Below are 20,903 nucleotides of genomic sequence, written 5' to 3' on the forward strand. Positions count from 1 at the left end.
AGCTGAAATGTCTTTTGTAGTTAATATGTCTCATCTGACACATGGTAACTTGCTTATGCCTCTGAGCTTTCTGTAGCTCCCTAATACAGTCTTTAAATAGTTTACATGGATTTTGCAAAGTGCAGGGAGAATGGAGATGATGCCAAATAGTCAAATTTTGTCAGAAAGCAACAGCGTGAAGGTGTTTATAATAAGCAGGCAGCAGCCTTCCCAAATTTGTTGTTGAACACCTCTTAAGAGCAAACCAGGGAATTGGGAGAGAAGGGAAAGGGTGGTAGAACTGTGAAACAGAAATATTATTATGATGTACTAACAAGTTAGTGCACTGGAGCAGTTCTTTTCAGGTGTGATTTTTGTCTTGTGTCTTCTATGATTGCAGGAACCCAAGATCAGGGTTAATTTGCTGTGATACACTGTGTCTAGGATTGTATGACCACCACACATCTTTATTAGAAGCACAGTTCATATCAGGCACAGACAACATATCCAGAAGACACAAAATTGTTGGAGGATCTTGCTTACTCATGTCATGTCATGTACTGCATGGCACTTTGGAGTACATTTTCAGTCTTCATATCAATAGGAGGAAAAGCACTTTAAATGCTCTGGTTGTAGATTTCAGTGCAACCTACAAGACTCCAGATAGATACATCTTGGTCTTGTATTGGTGAATTGTTAAGTCCATAGGGTCTTCTCCTGTTCCTCCACTTTGATTTCTGATGAGAGATACTTTCAGGTGGTGGTGATGTTTGGTTTTTCTCCCAATGGAAACCTTTGGATAGGTTTACAGTCAGCTGCTCAGCATGCTTAAATATTTTGTTCCTACTTTCTGGACCATGCTATTGATTCATACTATATCACATGATATTGTATTTGGGCTCCATATTGCAAGGGTGCTCAGCAAAAGTTTGTATCTTTGCTGCCACGTCCCCTTCTTTCACTTCTAATGAAGTGACATAGTAGGTCATGCAAGTTACACATGCAATACATTATGAAATGTGCTGAAAACTTCTCTAACATCCAGTCTGAACAGCTGTTCAACCTTCTGACCTGATTTACAAAGCCCTGTGGAGTTTCAGTCTTGGCTACCTTGAACCCAATGTTTCAGCATTCTTTTGTCCTGGTATTTGTGATCAGCACAACTTCTTCTGTAAAAAATTAAGGCATAAACTCTGGAGTGGCAAATGTTTAGAAAACAAACAAACAAAAAACCCCAACCAACCAAAAAACCACAACACCACCACAAACATTCTGGGAGTGAGTCCTCTGGAGTAGTTTCATTTTCCTGTTTGGAGTTGCTTGTATTTATTTTTCTTTCTTGTTGATATCAATAAACTGCATATTGACAGTCAGTCTGTCCATTTCATGAGAAGTGGATCTTTTTCTGTCAACCTTCTTCTGCATTTTTGTAATACTCAACAGTATATAAGTTATAAAATTGAAATTTAAGGACAGTAATAGAATTTAAAGCCCAAATATTTTAAGAGCAGGACATAATGAACTTTAGACATGATATTGTGACTTGATTCCAGTTAATGTTTTTGTCACCTTATGTTTGATTGTAGTTTCAGTAAAGGAAAGCTCAGTTTTAAAAAGGAATTAATATTGGGGGCAGGGAAATCCAATCAGTTGTTAGATTGCTTATTGAATCTGTGGGTTTTAGATAAAAACAATCCTCTTAACACTTTTTTTTTTCATGGCAAGAAAACAAGACTCTTCCTTCTAAGCTGCATATTTTAAACAAAGTTTCTTAGATTTTCTGTTTTAAAATCACTGGGTGGAGAAAACCTCTTTTAGTTAAAACATTATTTTCTCTGAGATTCCCTGTAGAAGAGAAGCACAAAGTAAAACTACTGGTAGGTTGAAGATGAGTAGTCTGCTGTGGTCATGTTTATGGTGTTAACTTCTTAGCATAATAAAACTCACATTAGCTGATGGGATTTAAGGTTGTCATATTGGCATGTTGAAGTCATTTAAATGTGTTGCTTTGCTTGTTCACATTTAGAGTTTCTTCAATATATTTCTTCATCACTTGAAAAATGAGGATGGAATGGACAAACAACAGCTTTCCTATAAAAACAAAGTACTTACTGGTATTGAGCAGGACTTTTGCATTAAGATGTTACCCTCAGAGCTCTCTCTGCTCACTGAGGTGGTGTTTTCCAATCTTTTCTGTAATTCATAGTACCTGGTCAGAAGGCACAAGGAGCTATCTAGCTGGTGACAGAAACAGGATGCATTGTGGCTCTCGCTTGAGTAGAGCCTGAGAGATCAGCTAGGAAGACAAACAAACTGTTCCTTCCTGTGTCAGAAAAATGGTATGTTGAAAGCCATGTCACCCAGAGAGCTGACTTAAACTGAGACAATGTAAATGATGGGTGTTTCATAACACTGATGTTAGCCTCAGACTCTTTAACTGGTATAAATTGTAGCTCTGCTGCAAAGGGAAATACTAAACTAGGGGTTGTGTTCTTTCAAACATTTACTTCTTGTTACTTGTAGTACTACCATGATGGCTTTATTTCCAACTTTTTTTCCCCAATGAAATGGCATGTGGCATGAGAGGGAAAAATGGGGTGACAAATTAAAATAACTTCTTTAAATAGTACAATAAAACTAAGAGTAACTATTGAGACTGTGATTACTGTGAGCTATACATTGCCATTAGGAAGTTGATAATATTTTTTCCCACTAGAAAGTCAAAGTCTAAAAGTTATTTTGTCTATTTGCTTTTCTTATGCAAAACATGAAAGATATTGTTAAAACAAGTTTTAATTGGAAGTACATGTATTGGAATGCACATTTAAATATATAAGGACATAAACAGCTGGAGGCTGTTTTAGAAGAAAAAGAAAAATAGAATTTCTCCTTAGAAGGAAAAGGAGAGAGACAGAGACAGACTTTGTCTAAGGAGTTAGGTGAGCCATAAACTGGCTAATTTAAGTGGAAAAGTTTGATGAAACACAGTTTATGACACAAAAGAAAATCCAAATCTGAGAAAACCAGGAAATTGTTTTTATGGAAAAAAAAACCCAACAAATTCAGTTTAATGTAAATAGTTTCATCATATTGCCTTCTCTTCTGGAAAAAAAATAAATGCACTGCATTCCTTTTGCGTTTTACCACAGAAAAAGAATGAAGAAAAGTGTTCATTTCTGTAAGATTCAAGAAGCAAGTGTAGTCAGACCTCTGCATTTACAGGAGTAGCAAATAGTCAATTTAATGACTTATTTCTCTGTGTGCAGGTGTTCTGGCAAGGACTATAGTGTTTAGGGAGCAAGAATCATACTAAATCCTGAATGCTCAGGAGTGCCTATGGCTGCTGAAAAGTATTGCAACGATCCTCAGCAAACAGTAAGAGTTTATTTTTCCTAAGTTTTATTTCAGCTTTCAAGGCCAACAAGCTTGTTGTGTTATCCATCTAAGACAAGACTCCCTTTCACACTGGTGGAAAGAAATCTTCTAGAAGATATCACAGGATGTTAGGGGTTGGAAGGGACCTCTGAAAGTCATTGGGTCCAACCCCCCCCTGCCAGAGCACAACCATAGAATCTAGCACAAGTTGCACAGGAACACATCCAGTCTTGAAAGTCTCCTGAGAAGAAGACTCCACAACCTCCCTAGGGAACATATTCCAGTGCTCTGTGATCCTCACAGTGAAGAAGTTCCTCATGTTGTGCTGTAGTTTGTATCCACTACCCGTAGTCATATCACAGGGTGTAACTGAGAAGAGCCTGTCCCCTCCCTCTTAACACCCAGCCCTCAGATATCGATAAACACTTATTAAATCCCTCTCAGTCTTCTCTTCTCCTCAGCCTTTCCTCATAAGGCACATGCTCCAGTCCCTTAATCATCCTTGTGGCTCCCTGTTGGACTTTCTCCAGCAGATCCCTGTCCCTCTTAAACTGAGGAGCCCAAAACTCCAGGTGAGGTCTCACCAGGTCTCTACCAGTTAGAGGGGGAGGAGAACCTCCCTTGATCTGCTGGACACACTCCTCATAGTGTACCCCAGGATCCTATTAGTCTTCTCTGCCACATGGGCACATTGCTGCCCCATGGATAACTTCTTACTATGCTTTATTTGTGTGGCGAAGCAGATTTTCTTCTTTTACTGATTGCACAAGTAAGTCAAAATAAAGATAGCTGGTAGCAATTTGAACAGATAGTAAGAATTCATGTGATTAAAAATGTTTGTCTTCCGCTGAAATAGATTTGAAGCAGGGAAGTCACTGATGATTAAACTGGGTTTTCAAGAAAAAGTGCTTTTAGCATGAGCTTTTCATCATATTTTTTGAGCTAGAGGTGACTTTTGCCTTTCAGCAGTCCATTTCTAGTCTAACTCAGATGTAATGATAATGACAATAGTGCCGACTCCCAGTTGCCTGCCCAACCTGCTGGCCTGCCCTGTCATGGATATTGGAGAAACTCTGTTACAGATTAGCATGTGAAATCTGGATGTCAAATAGAGGAATAGGTGCTAGTTAAATTTCTTTGGAGAGGCTCTGGTTTGAGCAGACTAGTTTTCTTTGTTCTCTTGTTCCTGAGGAAATGCCTTTCACCTGTGAGGAAAAGGCCACATGCAAATCTTTGTGGCTGACCAGAGTATATTGTAGCACAGGAGCAGTTCCACCCTTCTCTGGTGCAATCTGCGTTTGACATTGCTGTACCTTGCTCCACTGAGATTGCTCTACATCAGAGGTGACATTTGAGTACACTGCATGTACTTTGTGTGTTGTGCAGAGTAGAGGGAAGAGAAACTCTTCAATGCTCCTGATCTTTTAATGCTGAATCAAATAGATCTGTCAAGACTTCTGTTTCTTGTGAACGTTGTGAATACAAAGTGGAAGTCTTTGATGGAAGAAGCAGCAAGTCCCCCAGCTATTTCTTCCTTATTTCATCCTCATGATTATCAGCAGAATGATTTTGCTTTATTTTTTAAAACCTATTCTCTTGACATTTCTCTGCAAATGTGAACACCAGGTGTTTTGTATGGTACTGTTTATATAATGAACATTTCCTGAGTGGAAGAAAGGAGAAGAGGATTCACATCTAAGCTTCCAAAAGTTCAAACTGTAGCAATTTTGGTGACCTTTTGTTCTCAAATATAGGAGCCAAAATTGTGCTCCTGTTATCCTAATGTGTTATACTGCAGTTGTGGCAGTTGTAATTGTACTGAATTTCCTTGCTACCTCTCTTGTCAGAGTGGCAGCTTGGGACATATTGTGCTTTTTTTTTTTTGGGGGTGGTGGTGGTGTGGTATGGTGGTGTAGTAGATGATCCCATCCACAGTACTCTATATAAAGAACAATATTAAATATAGGTAAGACTGGTCAGCTTCCGCTCTACCCTTGTCTTCCCTGCCTTATATCAAATCACCACTGCCCACAAGATGCCTCTGACAATGTTTGGGTGGGGGCCTAGCCCCATGGGGCAATCTGACAATGTTGTGGGGCTGCGGAAGGCTCATTCTCCACCCAGGCCTCTCCTGCCTCTGAGGCAGGTTTTCATCCTCATGGCCAACAGAAGGGAAAGTACTGAAAAGTCTTGAAAGGGAAAATGCCACTGTGTTGTGCTGGGCAAAGGTCCCCCAGGTCAGTTTGTCCTTGAAATGGCAAAGGGCAGAACTGGAAGTTGGGGTGTGCCAGGCAGCCTCCTCATGTCATCTCTCTCCATCAGAATTCTTTAAATTAGTCTTATTTTTGGAAATCTGTTTCATTTTGATGACAATACCTTTTTTTTTTTATCTTCTGAACCTCATCCTCCAAATTCCCAAGATGTTTTGCATAAACTTATTGATGATTTTTTCCATTTTTCACCTTTCACTAGGTGCATAAAACCTTCTTCAATTCCTTGACAGCAAATGTTTGTCAGAATGGCCTTCCACTGAGTATGCCTCAGGTTCCTGTCACTGAGACGATCCATGTTTATGATTATTGCAGCAGTTCTGTGCCTTTGCACTGGGGAGAAACGTTCCCCTCATCCTTTCACTAGGTGCTAGACCTTACAGTGTTTCATCAAAACTCTGTGGAGCAGCTGATCTGAAAAAAATAAATGAAGGAAAAATACTTCCTCCTCTCATCTGTATCCTTTTCAAGGGACTTCATTCAAGAGGAACCTCTTTGATTTTTGTCTCAGAAGAGGCTACAGGCTTTGGGCATTCCCCACTGCCCTTTCTCCCTCTTTCATCTTCTGGGCTAGCAAAGAAACATGTATCTCTAGAAGAGACCAGAACATGAGGGAAATGCTTCTTTAGACCTGGAGTGTTTCTTTACCTCTTAACTTCACTACTCTTCATCCATTTGCATAGCCAACTTAAGTTTGCCTGCTTTTATTGCCTGCCACAGCAAAAGGGTTGGCTAGGAAGCAGTGGTAATTGCAGTATTGCACTTCATGTTTCTTCCAAATATTCCTTGGCCTTCAAACAAAACAGCACTAGGAATCAGCTCGACGTTATAAGGGGTCTGCATGCAGACTCACATTCGGAGTAGGCACACCACTTGCTTTTGTCCATGAGGCCACACAGGCAGCAGAAGTACCTCTCTCTTGTTGAACTTTCTTTCCAGCCCCTCTCCTCCTAAAGGTGGTGAGTGTGAGGTTCTGCAACTGTTTGCTCAGAGCTGTCAACACCTGTAATCTGCTGCTCTCAGGCTTTCTGGCTCAATTGACAGGACCTGGATGTGATCCAAGTACGGTAATATGTGACTTTTCCGTCTCTGAGATGGGAGCTGTTAACTTTGTTCCATTTTTTTTCTGGCCCTTTCCCAGACACAGAAGTGGTTTTTTTGCATTGCATACAGGTGAGGGGATTTAATAATTTCAAATGTATTTGAAAAGAATGTTATAACCAATGGAGCAATCATGTGACAAAGGGTAATTTTTATTTAACAAGCTTAAAATTATCCACTGTGGCCAAAGTGAAAGTATACTCCGACAATTATGATTTATGGTTACACTTTAATGGACTTGGTATTTCTGATGCTAATGGTGAATCTGTAGTTTCATCTGTAACTGGAAACATGAAGTTGTGAGGACTGAGGTAGGTCCTCATGACACACTTAACTGGAGTATAGGAAGGTCCATGAACCTTCATGAAAAGTGCTTCATTGTCTGTCTGCCCTGTGGCAAAGCACCAGTTTAATATCACTCTCCTAGTGAACCAGTAAATAACAAAATCTGCAGATCAAGGAACAGCTTGTACAAGTAAGATAGTCAATTTAGATAGCTAATTAACCAGTTAAGTAACTGACTAAATCTGATTAATTAGTAGTTAATGGTAAGGTTCTGTCAGGTTAAATTGATCCCTAGTAACCCAAAGGACAATTATGACCCTACAGTCACTGTAATTATTTTTTCTCCTGAACTGTTGCAAGAACCCCAGTTAGAGGTAATGTCATCATTTAGGACTATTACATAAGGCTGTCTCCTTGCCACAGGACAGTGCTTGAAGCACTACCATAATTTGGGCCAATGCTATTCCTAATGCATGGTAAGTGAGATATGTGATGAAACAATAATTGATTTTTTTAGGGAAATTTTTGTAGCACTGTCACTAGTTTCATATTGCCTGTCAATTCATTGCCCACTGAAGTGCAGATTGCTGCAGACAGCCAAATAAACAGAAAGCCAGCAGAGAGGTTAAAGCCGTTAACCAGCGTGAGACATGTAAACAGAGCAAAGGCCAAAAAAGGCTTATTTTCCAGGTTGTATTGCAGCCCTGAGTTGGTGCTGGGTGAAACAGATTTGTATTTTTTTTTGTAGAGTAGTCTGTGTCAGTGTTGTCAGAACAGGAAGTGAGCTACACACATTGTTTGAGTCATGTTGCATACCTCAAATATTTTGCTCAGAAGTAGGAAGGCATATGGCCATTCTGGATGTCATCTGAGGAATGCCTGGAAGGCATTGTCTGGCAGGCCAATACCAATATCATTGCAGATTAATGCTCTCACTGTGGCTTGTAACTCATAAGAGAACAACATCAGGCCTTGTGGATTTTGACTTCCACAAGACAAATATTACTAATGAAGTAAGGTTGCTATTTGCAAATAGAATAGTTGGAACCTCAGTGGTTTTTTCGCCCCCCTCTTTTTTCCACCCTTAACACTACCTTTGATCTTTAACATAGATATTTATACTAATTTCAGAAGAGATGATGCAGACAAATGGAAATGACTACAAGATATTTCTGATAAGTCATTTGTTGTGTTTCAACATGTTGCATCAGATATTACTCATGTACCTACTCATAAAAGAGCAGGAGTGAAGTGGGACTCATAAAGTATGCAAACTGATATATATAGTTCAGCTGAATTAAAATAGAAGACACTTAAAACTTAAATTAGAAATATTTTAACTGGAATCAATTTTGACATATTGCATTTAATTCAGACTGAAATCAAGTTAGATGTTTTGGGTTTACAAACTGATAATGTAAATCCATCCTTGTTGTTTTTAACAGATGCATTATGTTTTATCCTATAGGAAGTGAGACATTCAAGTTTGTTTTCTCCTTTGTAAGGCCATTTATAAATTGGGAGAGGTTTCACAGTGTCTTGTTTTATTTTCTCTCTTTGGTTTGTTCCATTTGCAGTTTTAGTGAACTGAACATCCATCACAGCAAACTGGTGCATGTTTTCCATATTAATCTCTAGACTGGAGGGTTGCCCTTTCCTATTCACAGATTTTATGTCATTGCAAATGGAGAGGTTTAGGAAGAGGGCTAGAATCTGACATCCTTGCTTTGGTGCTTAGGGCAAACCTTTAGAGGTGAGACCCTACTTCAGATTCAGTGTGCACTGAAGTCAGGATAGGGATATGTGCATGGATGTCTCTAGTCTGTAATATAGCACTCAGTGCTTTGAAATTAGGTGGTCTGGGCCAAGTCTTCACCTGCTGCAGCTCTTTCAGATAGGAACTGGGATACTCCCCTGATGGTATAAATTATAAGTGTTATCTCCTACTAATCTCTTGCTGGCTTGCCAAACTCCTAAACTCGGATGTAATTTTTGTGGGTTGGGAAGCTCTTATGCCAGCAAAGCCATAAGCCCTGAACATGCTCCTGGGCTGACATGAGAGGCATAGCTCATCCAGGGATGCTAACTACAGTGTCTGGGATGGGAATATTGGAGGGTGGGGGAACTGTAATTTCCAGACAGAGCCCCTGCAGATTCATACTGGACCATCCAGTAAGATGGGTAAGGACTAGTTCTACTTCAGAGGCTATTTTTATCCAGTTCCTTCTACTAATTCACCTGTCTGTTTAGAAGGGATAGATGATTTTTTTCACAATGCACAGTCAGAAAATTGAAAGAAAACAGTTGTTTTACTGTACAGAGATAAATAGTTTACACCATTCTGAAATACTAGATTTGTAACAGTTGAGTATGCTTGAGTGGACTTAAAAATACTAACAGTGTAACTAATGTCACTCAGATTTGGTTTACTTAGGAGAAATAAACTCAGGCTATGCATTTGAGAGTTATTTCTGCAATGAATTTGTGGTTGTTTTTTTTTTTTTTACCTTTCCTTACTCAGTGAATAATAAATATTCTTATCTAGAATGAGACAAGTCAATGCTGCTTCTGAAAAATCTGATGCTGGTTCAAAGATTACAGTGTCTGGAAACTAAACAAAAGTTTGAGTTCAAATCACTGGGAAGGTTCTGCTCAGAGTGATTTCAACCCCACTGGCACAAAGCATACAGGTGAAATATTTCTTTGCAAGATAACTAACACTTTTCTTCTTGCTCCTGCTACTGTGGATGATTCAAATCTGTGCAGTTTGTATAATTAGACCCCAACCCTCCCCTTCAGAAATTTAGAAATGACAGGAAAAAGGCCATATGTCACAATAATTAGTACAATTTTGTCTGTTATTCCCTTGCTTTCTGCTCTGGTATTTGTGGCTCAATGTTAATTTGCTTATACAACTAAAGGTGTTTCCTCTGCTTGTTTATGCTAGCTATGATTTCTAAACATCCTTGAAATTATTTGCCATTATGATATCATTTCAATTTGAGCCACTTATAGAAAGTGTTTCTTTCTATTTTTGAACAGCAACAGTCAGGAGCCAGAAAAGTATGCATTTGTTTGTCTTTCTATTTTTGGTTTGAAATTGCTGGAAGCCAGTAGGAGGGTTTTTATTTTCTGTTTTAAGGTTTTATTTTCAAACTAAAACAAATATTATGTATGAGGATTGGCACATATCTTAAATTACTTGGTCTAGTAACAGGAAAAAGTTCTCGTTAGAAATTCCTCTGAAGTGTGCCGCTATTTCTGGAAGTCCTTTATTGTTCGCTTCAACAGTCTTGTATCCTCTCTCATTTCACTGAATGATTCTTTCATATGCAGAGATGAGTTTTATAGGAACTTTGCTAGCACTAAGAAGTTGGTATGTTTTCTTTAATCTTGTGCACTGCACTGTGTATTCTTTCATCATCCAGCCAAAGGAAAATCATGTAGGGAGTTGATTGTTCATTGTGTATACCAAATACAATTATCTGAACTGTCACCTAAGTGAATAACTCTAACTTGTTGTATCTTTTGGAAAATAAACTCTAGCATCTGTTGTTGGACTGCACAGATTTTGCTGAGCAAAAGGAAAAAACCTGTAATTTATTCTAGAATGGGTGATCCAGTAGGAGGTACCATCCTGCTTGAGAGAGTGGGCAGATTAGCTAAGGAGAATTCTCAGAAAATACTGGAAATGGCTCAGCTGAAACTAGATCAAAATCTTACAGATTTATTTCAAAGTAAAAAAACCCCAACAGAGCATGACCTCTTGTCTCCAGTTTTACTTATTTACTATTAATTAAATAAGTTAATAAATTAAATAGATAAATAATCTATTAATTTCCTAACCCCTCCACCAAAACTCCAAAGCAATCAATAAAAAGCAAGCCCCCAACCACATCCAGGAGTTTTATTCTGTTTATTTCATAGAAAAGCTTGGACAGCTTGAGACTTGATGGGGTGCTTGGTGCCATGGTTTAGTTGTTTAGATGGGTTGGATTGGTTGCTGGGTTGGACACGATGATCTTGAAGGTCTCTTCCAGCCTGGTTTATTATTCTATTCTATTCTATTCTATTCTATTCTATTCTATTCTATTCTATTCTATTCTATTCTATTCTATTCTATTCTATTCTATTCTATTCTATTCTATTCTATTCTATTCTATTCTATTCTATTCCATTCCATTCCATTCCATTCCATTCCATTCCATTCCATTCCATTCCATTCCATTCCATTAGTGCTGCTTAGCACTGGTTGACTTCTCAATCAGTCAAGTTAGGCCAGATAACATAGCATTATCTTTGGAAAAAATCTGGTTTTGAGGGACTAGGTGGAGTGAGGAGGGTGAAGTTGGCCAACTGAAGTGTATTATCACATTATGTGAAAATATGACACAGAACTTCAGTAAACACAACTTTCTCTTCTTACAGCTTTCCCACTAAGCTTTGAAACCATTCATGGAAGATGATGGCAACTCTCTCGTAAGTATAACTGAAATTATGCCAGAGTTAATGATCAGCAGAAGAAGTTATATGTTGGGGGTATGTCCTTGCAATCATAGAACACTGTAGTCAACATCGGTGTATAAACAAGATGTCACTTATGAGCTGGGTCAAGAGGTCAGGCTTTCACAGGCTGCCCCAATTCTGTTCTAAGGGTGAAATGAAGTCTCTTGTGTGGGCCTGATGCCACTTTCAAGTCCCTATCCCTCAACGGATGAGAAAGCAGTAACTTAGGGCACATGAGCTTAGCAAAGGATTTTCTTAGACATCCTTGAAAAGCTTAGGGAAAATACACCTCTCTAGAAGAAGAAGTGTTGATCATAGTTGCCTTTGGTGCCTTCTCAGACTCATGCATGCATTGTGAATTAAACTTCATGAGACATGAAGTTTGGTCTTCAGTATCAGCCCAATACCCCTGCTTTTGCTTATAGATCACTTTGTTTCTTTCCTCCAGAACAGTCTTATACACCTGTTTCACCCCATTTTTTTTTTCCTCCTGGGAAGTTTGCAGGCTGCAAGCCCCTCAATATCCAGATATAAGAATCCCCTTGGGAAATTCTCAACTGCTCCTGGCAGCTCCCTGAGGGGATGCTGCCCATCTGAGTTTGGTGCCTAGCAATGATTGCTCATGGTCACCAATTTGGAAGAGAAGATGGAAACATATAGCCTCCATGATGTACATTTGTAAATTCTTGCTGTCAGACAAGGATGAGGTAAGAGGAGCCATAAGAATATGGACTTGAGGAAGCTCTAACAGATTCTCATGAGTGTTTTCAGCTGCCCTTTGACCCAGAGTGCCTGGAGCCTTTGATGCATCTGTTTCTAGTTAGGGAGGATCAAGCACCCTTTAACTGGTACTCAGGAAGGGCTTGTCTAAGAGCGCAGCCACCAGACTCAGAAGTTTGTGCAGCAGGGTGTGAAGGAGTAAAGAAAAGGTGCTTCAGATGAAATTGTGCTGCTGTACCCATCTTAAGCATGGTAGTAGCAGGGTAGTTTACCCCAGATGTGGGACCAGCTGTCCCTGCTAAGGCTGAGAGTTCCACACAGACTTCAGAAGACTGATGCAGCCCTTCAAGCCCCAGGCTGCAGGAAGTGTCTGGAACCTCTGTCTGAGGCCTGGAGAGATGTCTTTCTGCCCTGCAGGAAGGTTGCTGTCTTGGAGGAGCTGCTGCCAAGTGGAGGATATACAGAAGGGAGTAAGCAGGCTTCACATCATTGGAAAAGATGAAAGGAAGATAGATAAGTACAATAGCTTAAAAAGCCTCAGTCTCTAACTGCAGTGGAGAAGCAGGCAGTGACTATTGCCACTATCAAAGCAAGCAAAACCTCTGAAGAAAGGGAAGGATGAAATTCATGATTTCCAGCACCAAGAGGAAGGTTCCTGCTCCATCTAAGAACTTGCAGATGCAAAATGGGTTGAGTGCCCTCAAATCCAAAGAGATGCTAGTTGTATCTACTAGTAAAGAACCTGGTTCATCTAACCATAAACTGTGCTATCAGGAAGAAATTATGAGTCATCACAGTGGGTGATAGGGGCACCCACCTGTAGGCCTGATCAACCATCTTGAGAGGTTTGCTGTCTGGCAGGGATTGGGATGTAGGCTGTCTTGGATGGCTGGCTGAAGCTTGTCCAGTCCTCTGAATTCTAGCCCCCATTCCACATGTCCCTGTGTGACCACCTTCAGGTGAACCTGTCTTGGTAGGGAAATTGGACTTTATCTCCAGAGGTCACTTCAAATCCCTGCAATTCTGTAATTCTCTGATATTGCCAGGTGAAAACCAGAATATGCTGGAGGCCACCTGGGTGGAAAGCAGCTTTGCAAAAAAGAAGGGCCTGGGAGTCTTGGAGGACATCAAGCTGAATGTGAGCCAGCAACATATTCTTGCTGCAAAGGCGGCAGAGGATATTCTTGGCTGCTTTACACAAAGTACTGCCACCAGGCCAATTGAGGTGATCCTGCCTCTTTATTCGGTGCTGGTGAAGGTGCACCAGGAGCACTGTGCTCAGTTCTGGGCTCCCCAGAGCAAGAAAGACATCCTGAAGAGAGTCTAATGACAGGCCACGAGGATGATTAAGGGATTGCAGCATTTAAAATATTAGAAAAGACTGAGTGACCTGGAGCTGTTTAGCCTGGAGAACAAACTCAGGGGGTTCTTACTAATGCCTGCAAATATCTGAAGGGAGGGTGGAAAGATCATGGAGTCGGGATCCTTTCAGTGATATGCAGGCACAAACTAAAACACAAGAGGTTCTTTCTGACACATCAGGAAACACTTTATTTTTTTAAAACTTTTTAATTGCAAATGTGACCAAGCACCAGAGTAATTTAAATAAACATTTTCTATTGAATTTGAGATTAAAACAGTTTCACTGTTTATGCATTTATATTTAAATAATATATCTGTATGTTCTCTATCATAAAATATCAATCTGGATCTGACCACTCATGCTTTGGAGGAAGAGATTGATTTTGTTTATTAATAAATCAACAAAATTTGGGAAGACAATTTTGTGAATAGCACCAGATTTCACTGATGCATTCTGGAATTAGAGATTTATCTTGTGCACAACAGAACAGACTTCTTTTTTTAGAGATGATGTTGGGATTCTGAACAGCCTTAAAAACATTTAAAAGTTGCTGAATTCCAGGTTTAGGATTAATTTGAGGAAAATTTACCTTATCTTACAGGAATACTGTGAAAGAAAAACAGGAGTGTTGTCTTAATTCACAATCTTGCTCATCAATGTTTTTATCACAGATTTTTTCCTGATTTTATCCAGGGAAATCCTTCTCCCATTAATTTCCCAACTCCTCCCCCAGAATATGAAGAGATAGAGATTCATCATTCCTGTCAACTTGCAGGAGGATATTATCATTGCTGCTGAGTAATAAATGCACATTTGTAAATTCTTTTCGCTATGCCAAGCTTCTAATTTGGTAATCAGCTTTCTCCTTGCTCTGTATATAAAGCCATCCATAACAGAAGATTTACATAATTTACATAATATGGATATTAACCCTTTCTTAACAGGTGAGCCATAGACACCATTATTTTGCTTTAGATGATCAATAAATTTAGTGGAAAGATCTACTTCTTCCTCCGTTGTTTAAAGAAAGCTACATCTTATTTCAGTATTGCTCTTCTTATAGTACAACTTTATGCTGGTCACAGAATAAATGAATCCACTGTAGGATTATGACAAAGATGTGACACATCCCCACTACATATTTTTTTGTGCATGGAGAGTTGATGCATATTTGTTTTTCTCAACAGCAATTTGGGCACTTCTAAAGGAAAGTAATTTAGCATGATTATGTGACCCACTGATTCACTGAGTCCATGAGTTAGTTTCACATGTCCTAAATAGAGCATTACTTCTTTGGAATAAGACATGAAGGGCAGACCGTATGAGATGGGATATAGTAGAGTCTCCAGTAGCACTGATGTGTTTTCTCATTGCTTTCCTTTGTCTGTTGTCATGGAGAATAGTCTGAGAGAGGGAGGGAGGCAGTGGTAGAATTTATGAATTTCTTTTTTCCTTTTTTTTTAAGTGGAGGGGAAAAAAAAAGGAAAAAAAGAAAGAAAGAATATAAAGAATACGTGATGATTAAGCAGGAGACTGAAATTAAGTCCTAGTAAAGCTTTCCTACAAGTGTCAGGTCATCTCAGTAGGTGCTAAATAAGCACACAACTGCTATATGCAGTTCTGCACTCTGACAACACGCTGCAAAGATCACTAGTTAGAGAAAGTTCTAGCTCCTGTAATTACTGGTGGCAGTGATGTCTTCTATTGCTGTTTCCAGATGGTGAAGCTTTACTCACCTTTAATTTACCTCTGAGAACAGCCATCAAATCCTTCAAGAATAATATGAAACAGGGTTTTGTTTCCCTGAAAAGTCAGATAGCTAGTGAGAGGGGCTGCATTAGGAATGTTCATAGCGTAGCTCTGCAGTGGATCAGATAGCTACCAGCTTTGCATAGCAACGTTGAGGCCAAGTGTATTAAATCATACATCACTTTATCTAATGTTTATCATATGGAGGCCTCAAAACCTTCCTGAAAATAGAAGAAAGTGAATGTTTTTGTTCCCATGTTAGAGATGCACAGGTTGAGTCAATGAGAAGTCAAGTGCTTTGTCCACAGTCACACAACCAGCCAGCCTGTCTAAGGAGAATATACTCCAAAAGCCAGACATTACATTGCTTTTTCTTTTTTTTTGGTCTGTAGTTATCTGTTTTAGTTTCATTTTCTATGAGTTTATGCGGGTTCACGTACACAGAATGCAAATGAGTAAATCTAATGCAGTTGTATTGGTTTTGCTGTGAGTAAAACATATATGGCATGGCAAAAATTCTGGCATATTTATTCTTTACAGTTTGGACAATCTGACAGATTTGTGTGATTTTTATTTCAAGAAATATTATGTCGAGGGAAATGCATACTCTGCACTAAGTAAAAAATGAGTAGGAGTGGAGAATCCATTATTTTTTCTCTTTCACGATTTCTTAGAATGAGATAAAGGACAATCAGACATCTGCCATATGTTTTTAATCTCCCCATGTTTGTAAATCCCCCTTACAGAGTGTAATGAAGTATTAAAATGTTGGAGTTCTAACTTCTATTTTTTAACTTCTTAACTCAGAATACAATTCAGGCAAGTGTAGCAAAGTAGAAGCTGCCTGTGGGTATGAAACAGGAAGCACTAGTAGATAGTACAACAGAGTTATGTTTGCTCTTGCTCAACTAGATCGACATCAATTTTAATTAACATGTTTTATGCTTCAGCTACTAACATCCCTTCAGCAGTGAGTGGGTTATGTGTTTCCATCCTGCATATACCACCAGCATCACCACCACGTCCTTCTCTAGCTTCCCCCTCCCCTTTCTACACAAATGTTGCAACACAATCTGAAATTTCCTCCTTTCTTTCCTTCCTGCATTTCATACAGGTTCCCTTGCGTCAGAAGACAAAAAAGAAAAGTCAAGGTAACGAGAGATTGTTTTTTTCCTCTTCTCTTCTGGGTTCCTCTTTTGTTAATTTCTTAGTATGTCTTATTCTTGTGAGGGTGAGAATTTTATACTGCTGTTCAGCTGGTGGAAGGCTGCTTTTTAACTCCACTGATTCTGAGAAAAATGACAACGGGCTGTTCCTTTGGAGTAAATCTTTGTGGTATGTGAACTGAATCAAAGCTGGAAATGACTGAGGCAGAATCAGCTGCCTGCACATACACACACACTAGCGATTTTCATGCACTTGGCATAATAGTTTTCTCTAGCTGACTTAAATAGATGCATGCTTTTCAGTGCAGCTGTGTGAAGGGAAATATATGCATGCTTGTCTTAAAAGGATCAAAGGGTATACCTTTAATTTACAGAAACTTGTGTATGGTTATCTTAACATTAATTATCATCTGCATTATCTATAGCTTGCTATTTTGTTTCTGCACATCAGAATGCCTTTCAAATGTATGCGTGTGGCTGTCACAGCCATTATAAAACTGAATGACTTCTAAGTGAATTTTAAGATATGCTTGGATGACTTGCTGAGATTCCTACATAGGTTGATATCTTTAACTGGTAGTAATATCTTTTCTGGTAATGCACTTTTACACAGGCAGAACACTGTTATTTTTAATGGCACAGGGTTCTTTATAATGAGCCGACGGAGGATATCATGTAAAGAGCTGGGACAAGCTGATTGCCAAGGATGGCTGTATAAAAAGAAGGAAAAAGGAGCTTTCATTGGCAACAAATGGAAAAAGTTCTGGTGTGTGCTCAAGGAGTCATCTCTGTATTGGTACAGCAGTCAGCTGGTGAGTACAATGTCCATCCAGCTCTGGGTGCCAGACGAAAAGCATCTGCTAGGACCGAAAGAAAGGGAGATAAGGTCACAATTTAAATGCACTCTGGAGATGTACAAATGACTGGGTTTATTTCTCAGCCCTGGCATTTCTTGTAATCTGTGTATCTATGTGAATGGGAAACATACAGAAGACACTGTGTTTTCTCATTCGGTAAGTATTTGTGAAATGTTAACTTGCTGTCTGTTCTGCCCTTTAAAGAGCTGCTCTTTCCAGGCACTGGTGACATTTGAATTTGGGAAAGGTTTTGAGACACTCCCTATCAAGATCCAAAATAGGAACACTTCTTCACTTCTAATTAGTTTAATTTTGAGAAGTCTCTCTCTGGCTTTTCTCTCCGGCTTCTGTCTCCATCCTTTTCCTCACTGAGATTAATCTGTTTATTTGTTTGCTTTCCTTTTTCATTGTTTCTTTTATTCCCCCTCTCTTCCCCCCCCCCCCCCCCCCCCCCGCCATCCTCATCTGCAGTGGTAGACTTACTGTATGAGCACTGTCAGACGGTGATTTATATTTTTTCACTCTTGATTTGCTGATGCCTCACCCAGAACATTGTAATTACAGGTTTTTGAGTTCTGCCGATTTTAAGTTCCTGCTCTAACAAGTTGATGCTAACAGTCACATTTGCAGGACAACACAGTGTTTTTGAATTCAGGGTTCAGCCTTCTGTTCAGAGAATGAGCTTTCCTTGGGACAACCAGTACAGATAGTGTTTGTCTTCTAGCACAATCCATCACAAGTGTGAGTAGGAAATAGTCTGAGACCAAGAAGAACCTCAGTCCCTGAACTGATATAATCAACTGAATAAATAGGAAATAAAAACTGAAAAAGTGTAGGAGGCATAGTAAGAATTCCAAAATAACTCTTTTGATGAAAGGTTATGGCTGGGTGCAAAGAAGCAGTCTGGCTTTACTCCAGTAGGTTTGCTACAGCTCAGCTTTCCTGGGCAGAGAGGGTATCTTGCCCATCCTAGGAATGTTCAGACATAATTATTTCCTTAACTTTGCTGTCTTGTGCTGTTCCTTCTAAAAAAAGTTCCTGAGGCATTCAAGTGATGGACTGTCAGAGGCCAAACCTACAGTGCAGAGAATTAGCAATGTGAACAACAACACAGGTTGAAAGCCAGCAGCTTCAGTGTAGAGGTGTGGATGGGCATCAGGTTTCCTAAATGCACACGGACAAAAATCAGTATGTTTCAGGCCCAGAAAAAAAGGAAAGTTAAATAACATTTTAATAATTTAAATGCAATCTGGATTGTTTCCACTTATTTCTATTGCAGTTATCCTCACTGAAATGTTACAAACTGTTTAATGGTACAAATAGAATACTATTAACCATAAAAAAATCCCCAAATGCTAACCAAAATTTTACTCATGTAAAGAGCATTTCAAATTCTCTCTTAATTTGTGAATACAGTGTTGGCTTTGTTTAAACAGGATAAAAAATTTTGACTGGCATTTAAAGATGATATTAGCTGTTCTTTTTTGGGGAAAAAGTGAAAACAGTTCTGCTTGTCTCGGGCTGTTTGGGGTTGGGTTTCTTTTGGGTTTGTTTTATTTAGGTTTTTCTTTTTGTGGTATTGTGGCAGTCTGATTTAACTTCCTTTCAAGAGCAAGTCAAACACATATGTGAAAGAAGAGAAAAGAGAAAGAAAGGAAATAGAAAAAGTAAAAATAAGTAAATAAAAGGCTTTGTTTTTCCAATGCTTACAATATCTCTGCTTGAAAGAGATATACTCAACAGCAGCATTAATACCCTTCAAAACCTTATTAGCATTGCCTCCTCTAAATTGCTGTTTGCAGCTGTACTTCTGGCCAAGCAGTCCTAAGACAGGTGAACTTGCTGGTGGATGTGCCTTTTAGACATGGGAAGTGTCAGAAAGGAATTATTCTGAACACAAATCAAGCTGTGAGGAAATAATACATGGCAAGACTAGGCAAAGTTTTCTTTCATGGAAGAGAGAGGTGGTGGTGGAGGGGTGCAGAGCCCTCTTGGGATCCAAAGCTGCCACTGTCATGCTGATCCCAGTACTCCTAGACAACATTCATCATTTTACTCCTTTCTTCCTTTTTGGCTGTCACTGACTGCCCCAAAATGAACAAGGCTGGAGAATGAGTGACAGCCTCATTTCAATTTATTTGATGTGTTTTAAAGAGCTCAAATGGCTTCAAGATGCTGTTGGCTTATGTCAGCCCTGACTTCTCACCTATCACAGTTTTAGTAAACACACTGTCTGGTAGCATCTCGTTGCTTTCATCTTGTGCTAACTCTCACACCCTATTTTATGTTAAAAAACAGAGGTTTCTTTGGACAACTTGAAGTGCAGCCTCTGCATAACTGTAGATTCAGGCAATGCTTGCAAAATGGCAGTTAACTACAGGGTGTGGGAAGGAAAGGATGTGTCCTTCGCTAAGATCATCTTATTCAAATTGATGAGTCTGGAGCCATCCTGAGAGTCATATTTGAGATGAATAAGACTCACTGCATTTTCCCAGATAGTTTCACCTCTAGACTGATGCAATGAAATTAGCAGTGTCATATCCACTTGCTTACTTGATACTTGTTTTTACTGTTTGACCTGTCTAATACTGCTTGCACTTCCACTGCCTTCAATGGACTTAATCCTTGGTCCCAATGGGGCACCCAGGATGTCAATCTTCTTACAGAGTCATAGAATGGTTCAGGTGGGAAGGGACCTCCAAAGGTCATCTAATCTGATCTCCCCGCAGTCAGCAGGGACATCCTCAACTAGACCAGGTTGCCCAGGGCCTTTTTGAGCCTCATCTTGACTATCTCCAGGGAAGGGCTTCAACCACCTCCCTGGGCAACCTGTTCCAGTGTTCATAGCTGTGTTGAAAGAGGAGGAATCCTGCTCCTCAGGTGTTTGAAGCTTCCCATGGCAGGTCCTCTTATTGAGGCTGAAGCAAATGGTAGTGGTGGATGAGTGGTGCTGAGGTCAAAGGAATGCATGCTGGCTGCCTGTAGCTTTTCCTGACCAGTTTCATTCTTGTGAGAAATGAGTGTGTTTTGTTTGTGGCTGTGTGGAAACTGCAATTTACCAGACACAAATGTAGCATAGCAACAGGGTGCTGGACCTAACCTTAATTTTATAATGGAGATGGAGAAAATAGGGAGTGGGTGGAACTTGTAAAGCAATGTGCATTATCCTGAGGCTGGTAATCTCAGCTGACATTGTGTTCTTGGTGTAGTTTTTTTGGGTACCTCTGAAGCTCTGTATGTTTCTGTGGCTCTAATTTAATTTGCCTTCAAGCCAACCTGGTACTGGGTCTTTCACATGAGGCAGAATGGGAGGCAATATAGGACCCCTGTGACATTTGTATGTGGTAGCTGCTTCAACTTAACATATAGCATGTTGTGAAAGCCACAGCTCAAAAGAGAAAAAAATAACAAAATGCTAAGAAGGGTCAGCAACAGCAGATCATGCACTTGTGAGAGTCAAGACAAATCAGAGCACAATGGCAAATCCAAATTAGCTTTTGACTGATTAGCTGCGGTACTAGGAGTGAGGAAA

General features: G+C 39.6%; 1 protein-coding gene across 4 annotated transcripts in view; it reads left to right on the plus strand.

Moving 5' to 3' along the window:
• The window catches only part of IPCEF1 (interaction protein for cytohesin exchange factors 1), a 77,566-nt gene that overhangs the window by 23,482 nt on the left and 33,181 nt on the right, over positions 1–20,903 (plus strand). For 2 of the 4 annotated variants that reach the window (XM_068151617.1, XM_068151608.1), the window contains exons 2-4: positions 11,439–11,489; positions 16,463–16,499; positions 17,157–17,326. In XM_068151617.1, the coding sequence (XP_068007718.1) occupies positions 11,466–11,489; positions 16,463–16,499; positions 17,157–17,326 (231 nt within the window). In that variant the 5' untranslated portion in view covers positions 11,439–11,465. Of the gene's footprint in view, positions 1–11,438; positions 11,490–12,147; positions 12,224–16,462; positions 16,500–16,549; positions 16,684–17,156; positions 17,327–20,903 lie in introns of those variants that run through there. The other 2 variants (XM_068151599.1, XM_068151624.1) reach the window with 2 other exon arrangements.

The sequence above is a fragment of the Melanerpes formicivorus genome, unplaced genomic scaffold (genome assembly GCF_026170545.1).
Source record: "Melanerpes formicivorus ecotype bairdi unplaced genomic scaffold, bMelFor1.0.p_v2 SCAF_2, whole genome shotgun sequence".
Taxonomy (NCBI): Eukaryota; Metazoa; Chordata; class Aves; order Piciformes; family Picidae; genus Melanerpes; species Melanerpes formicivorus.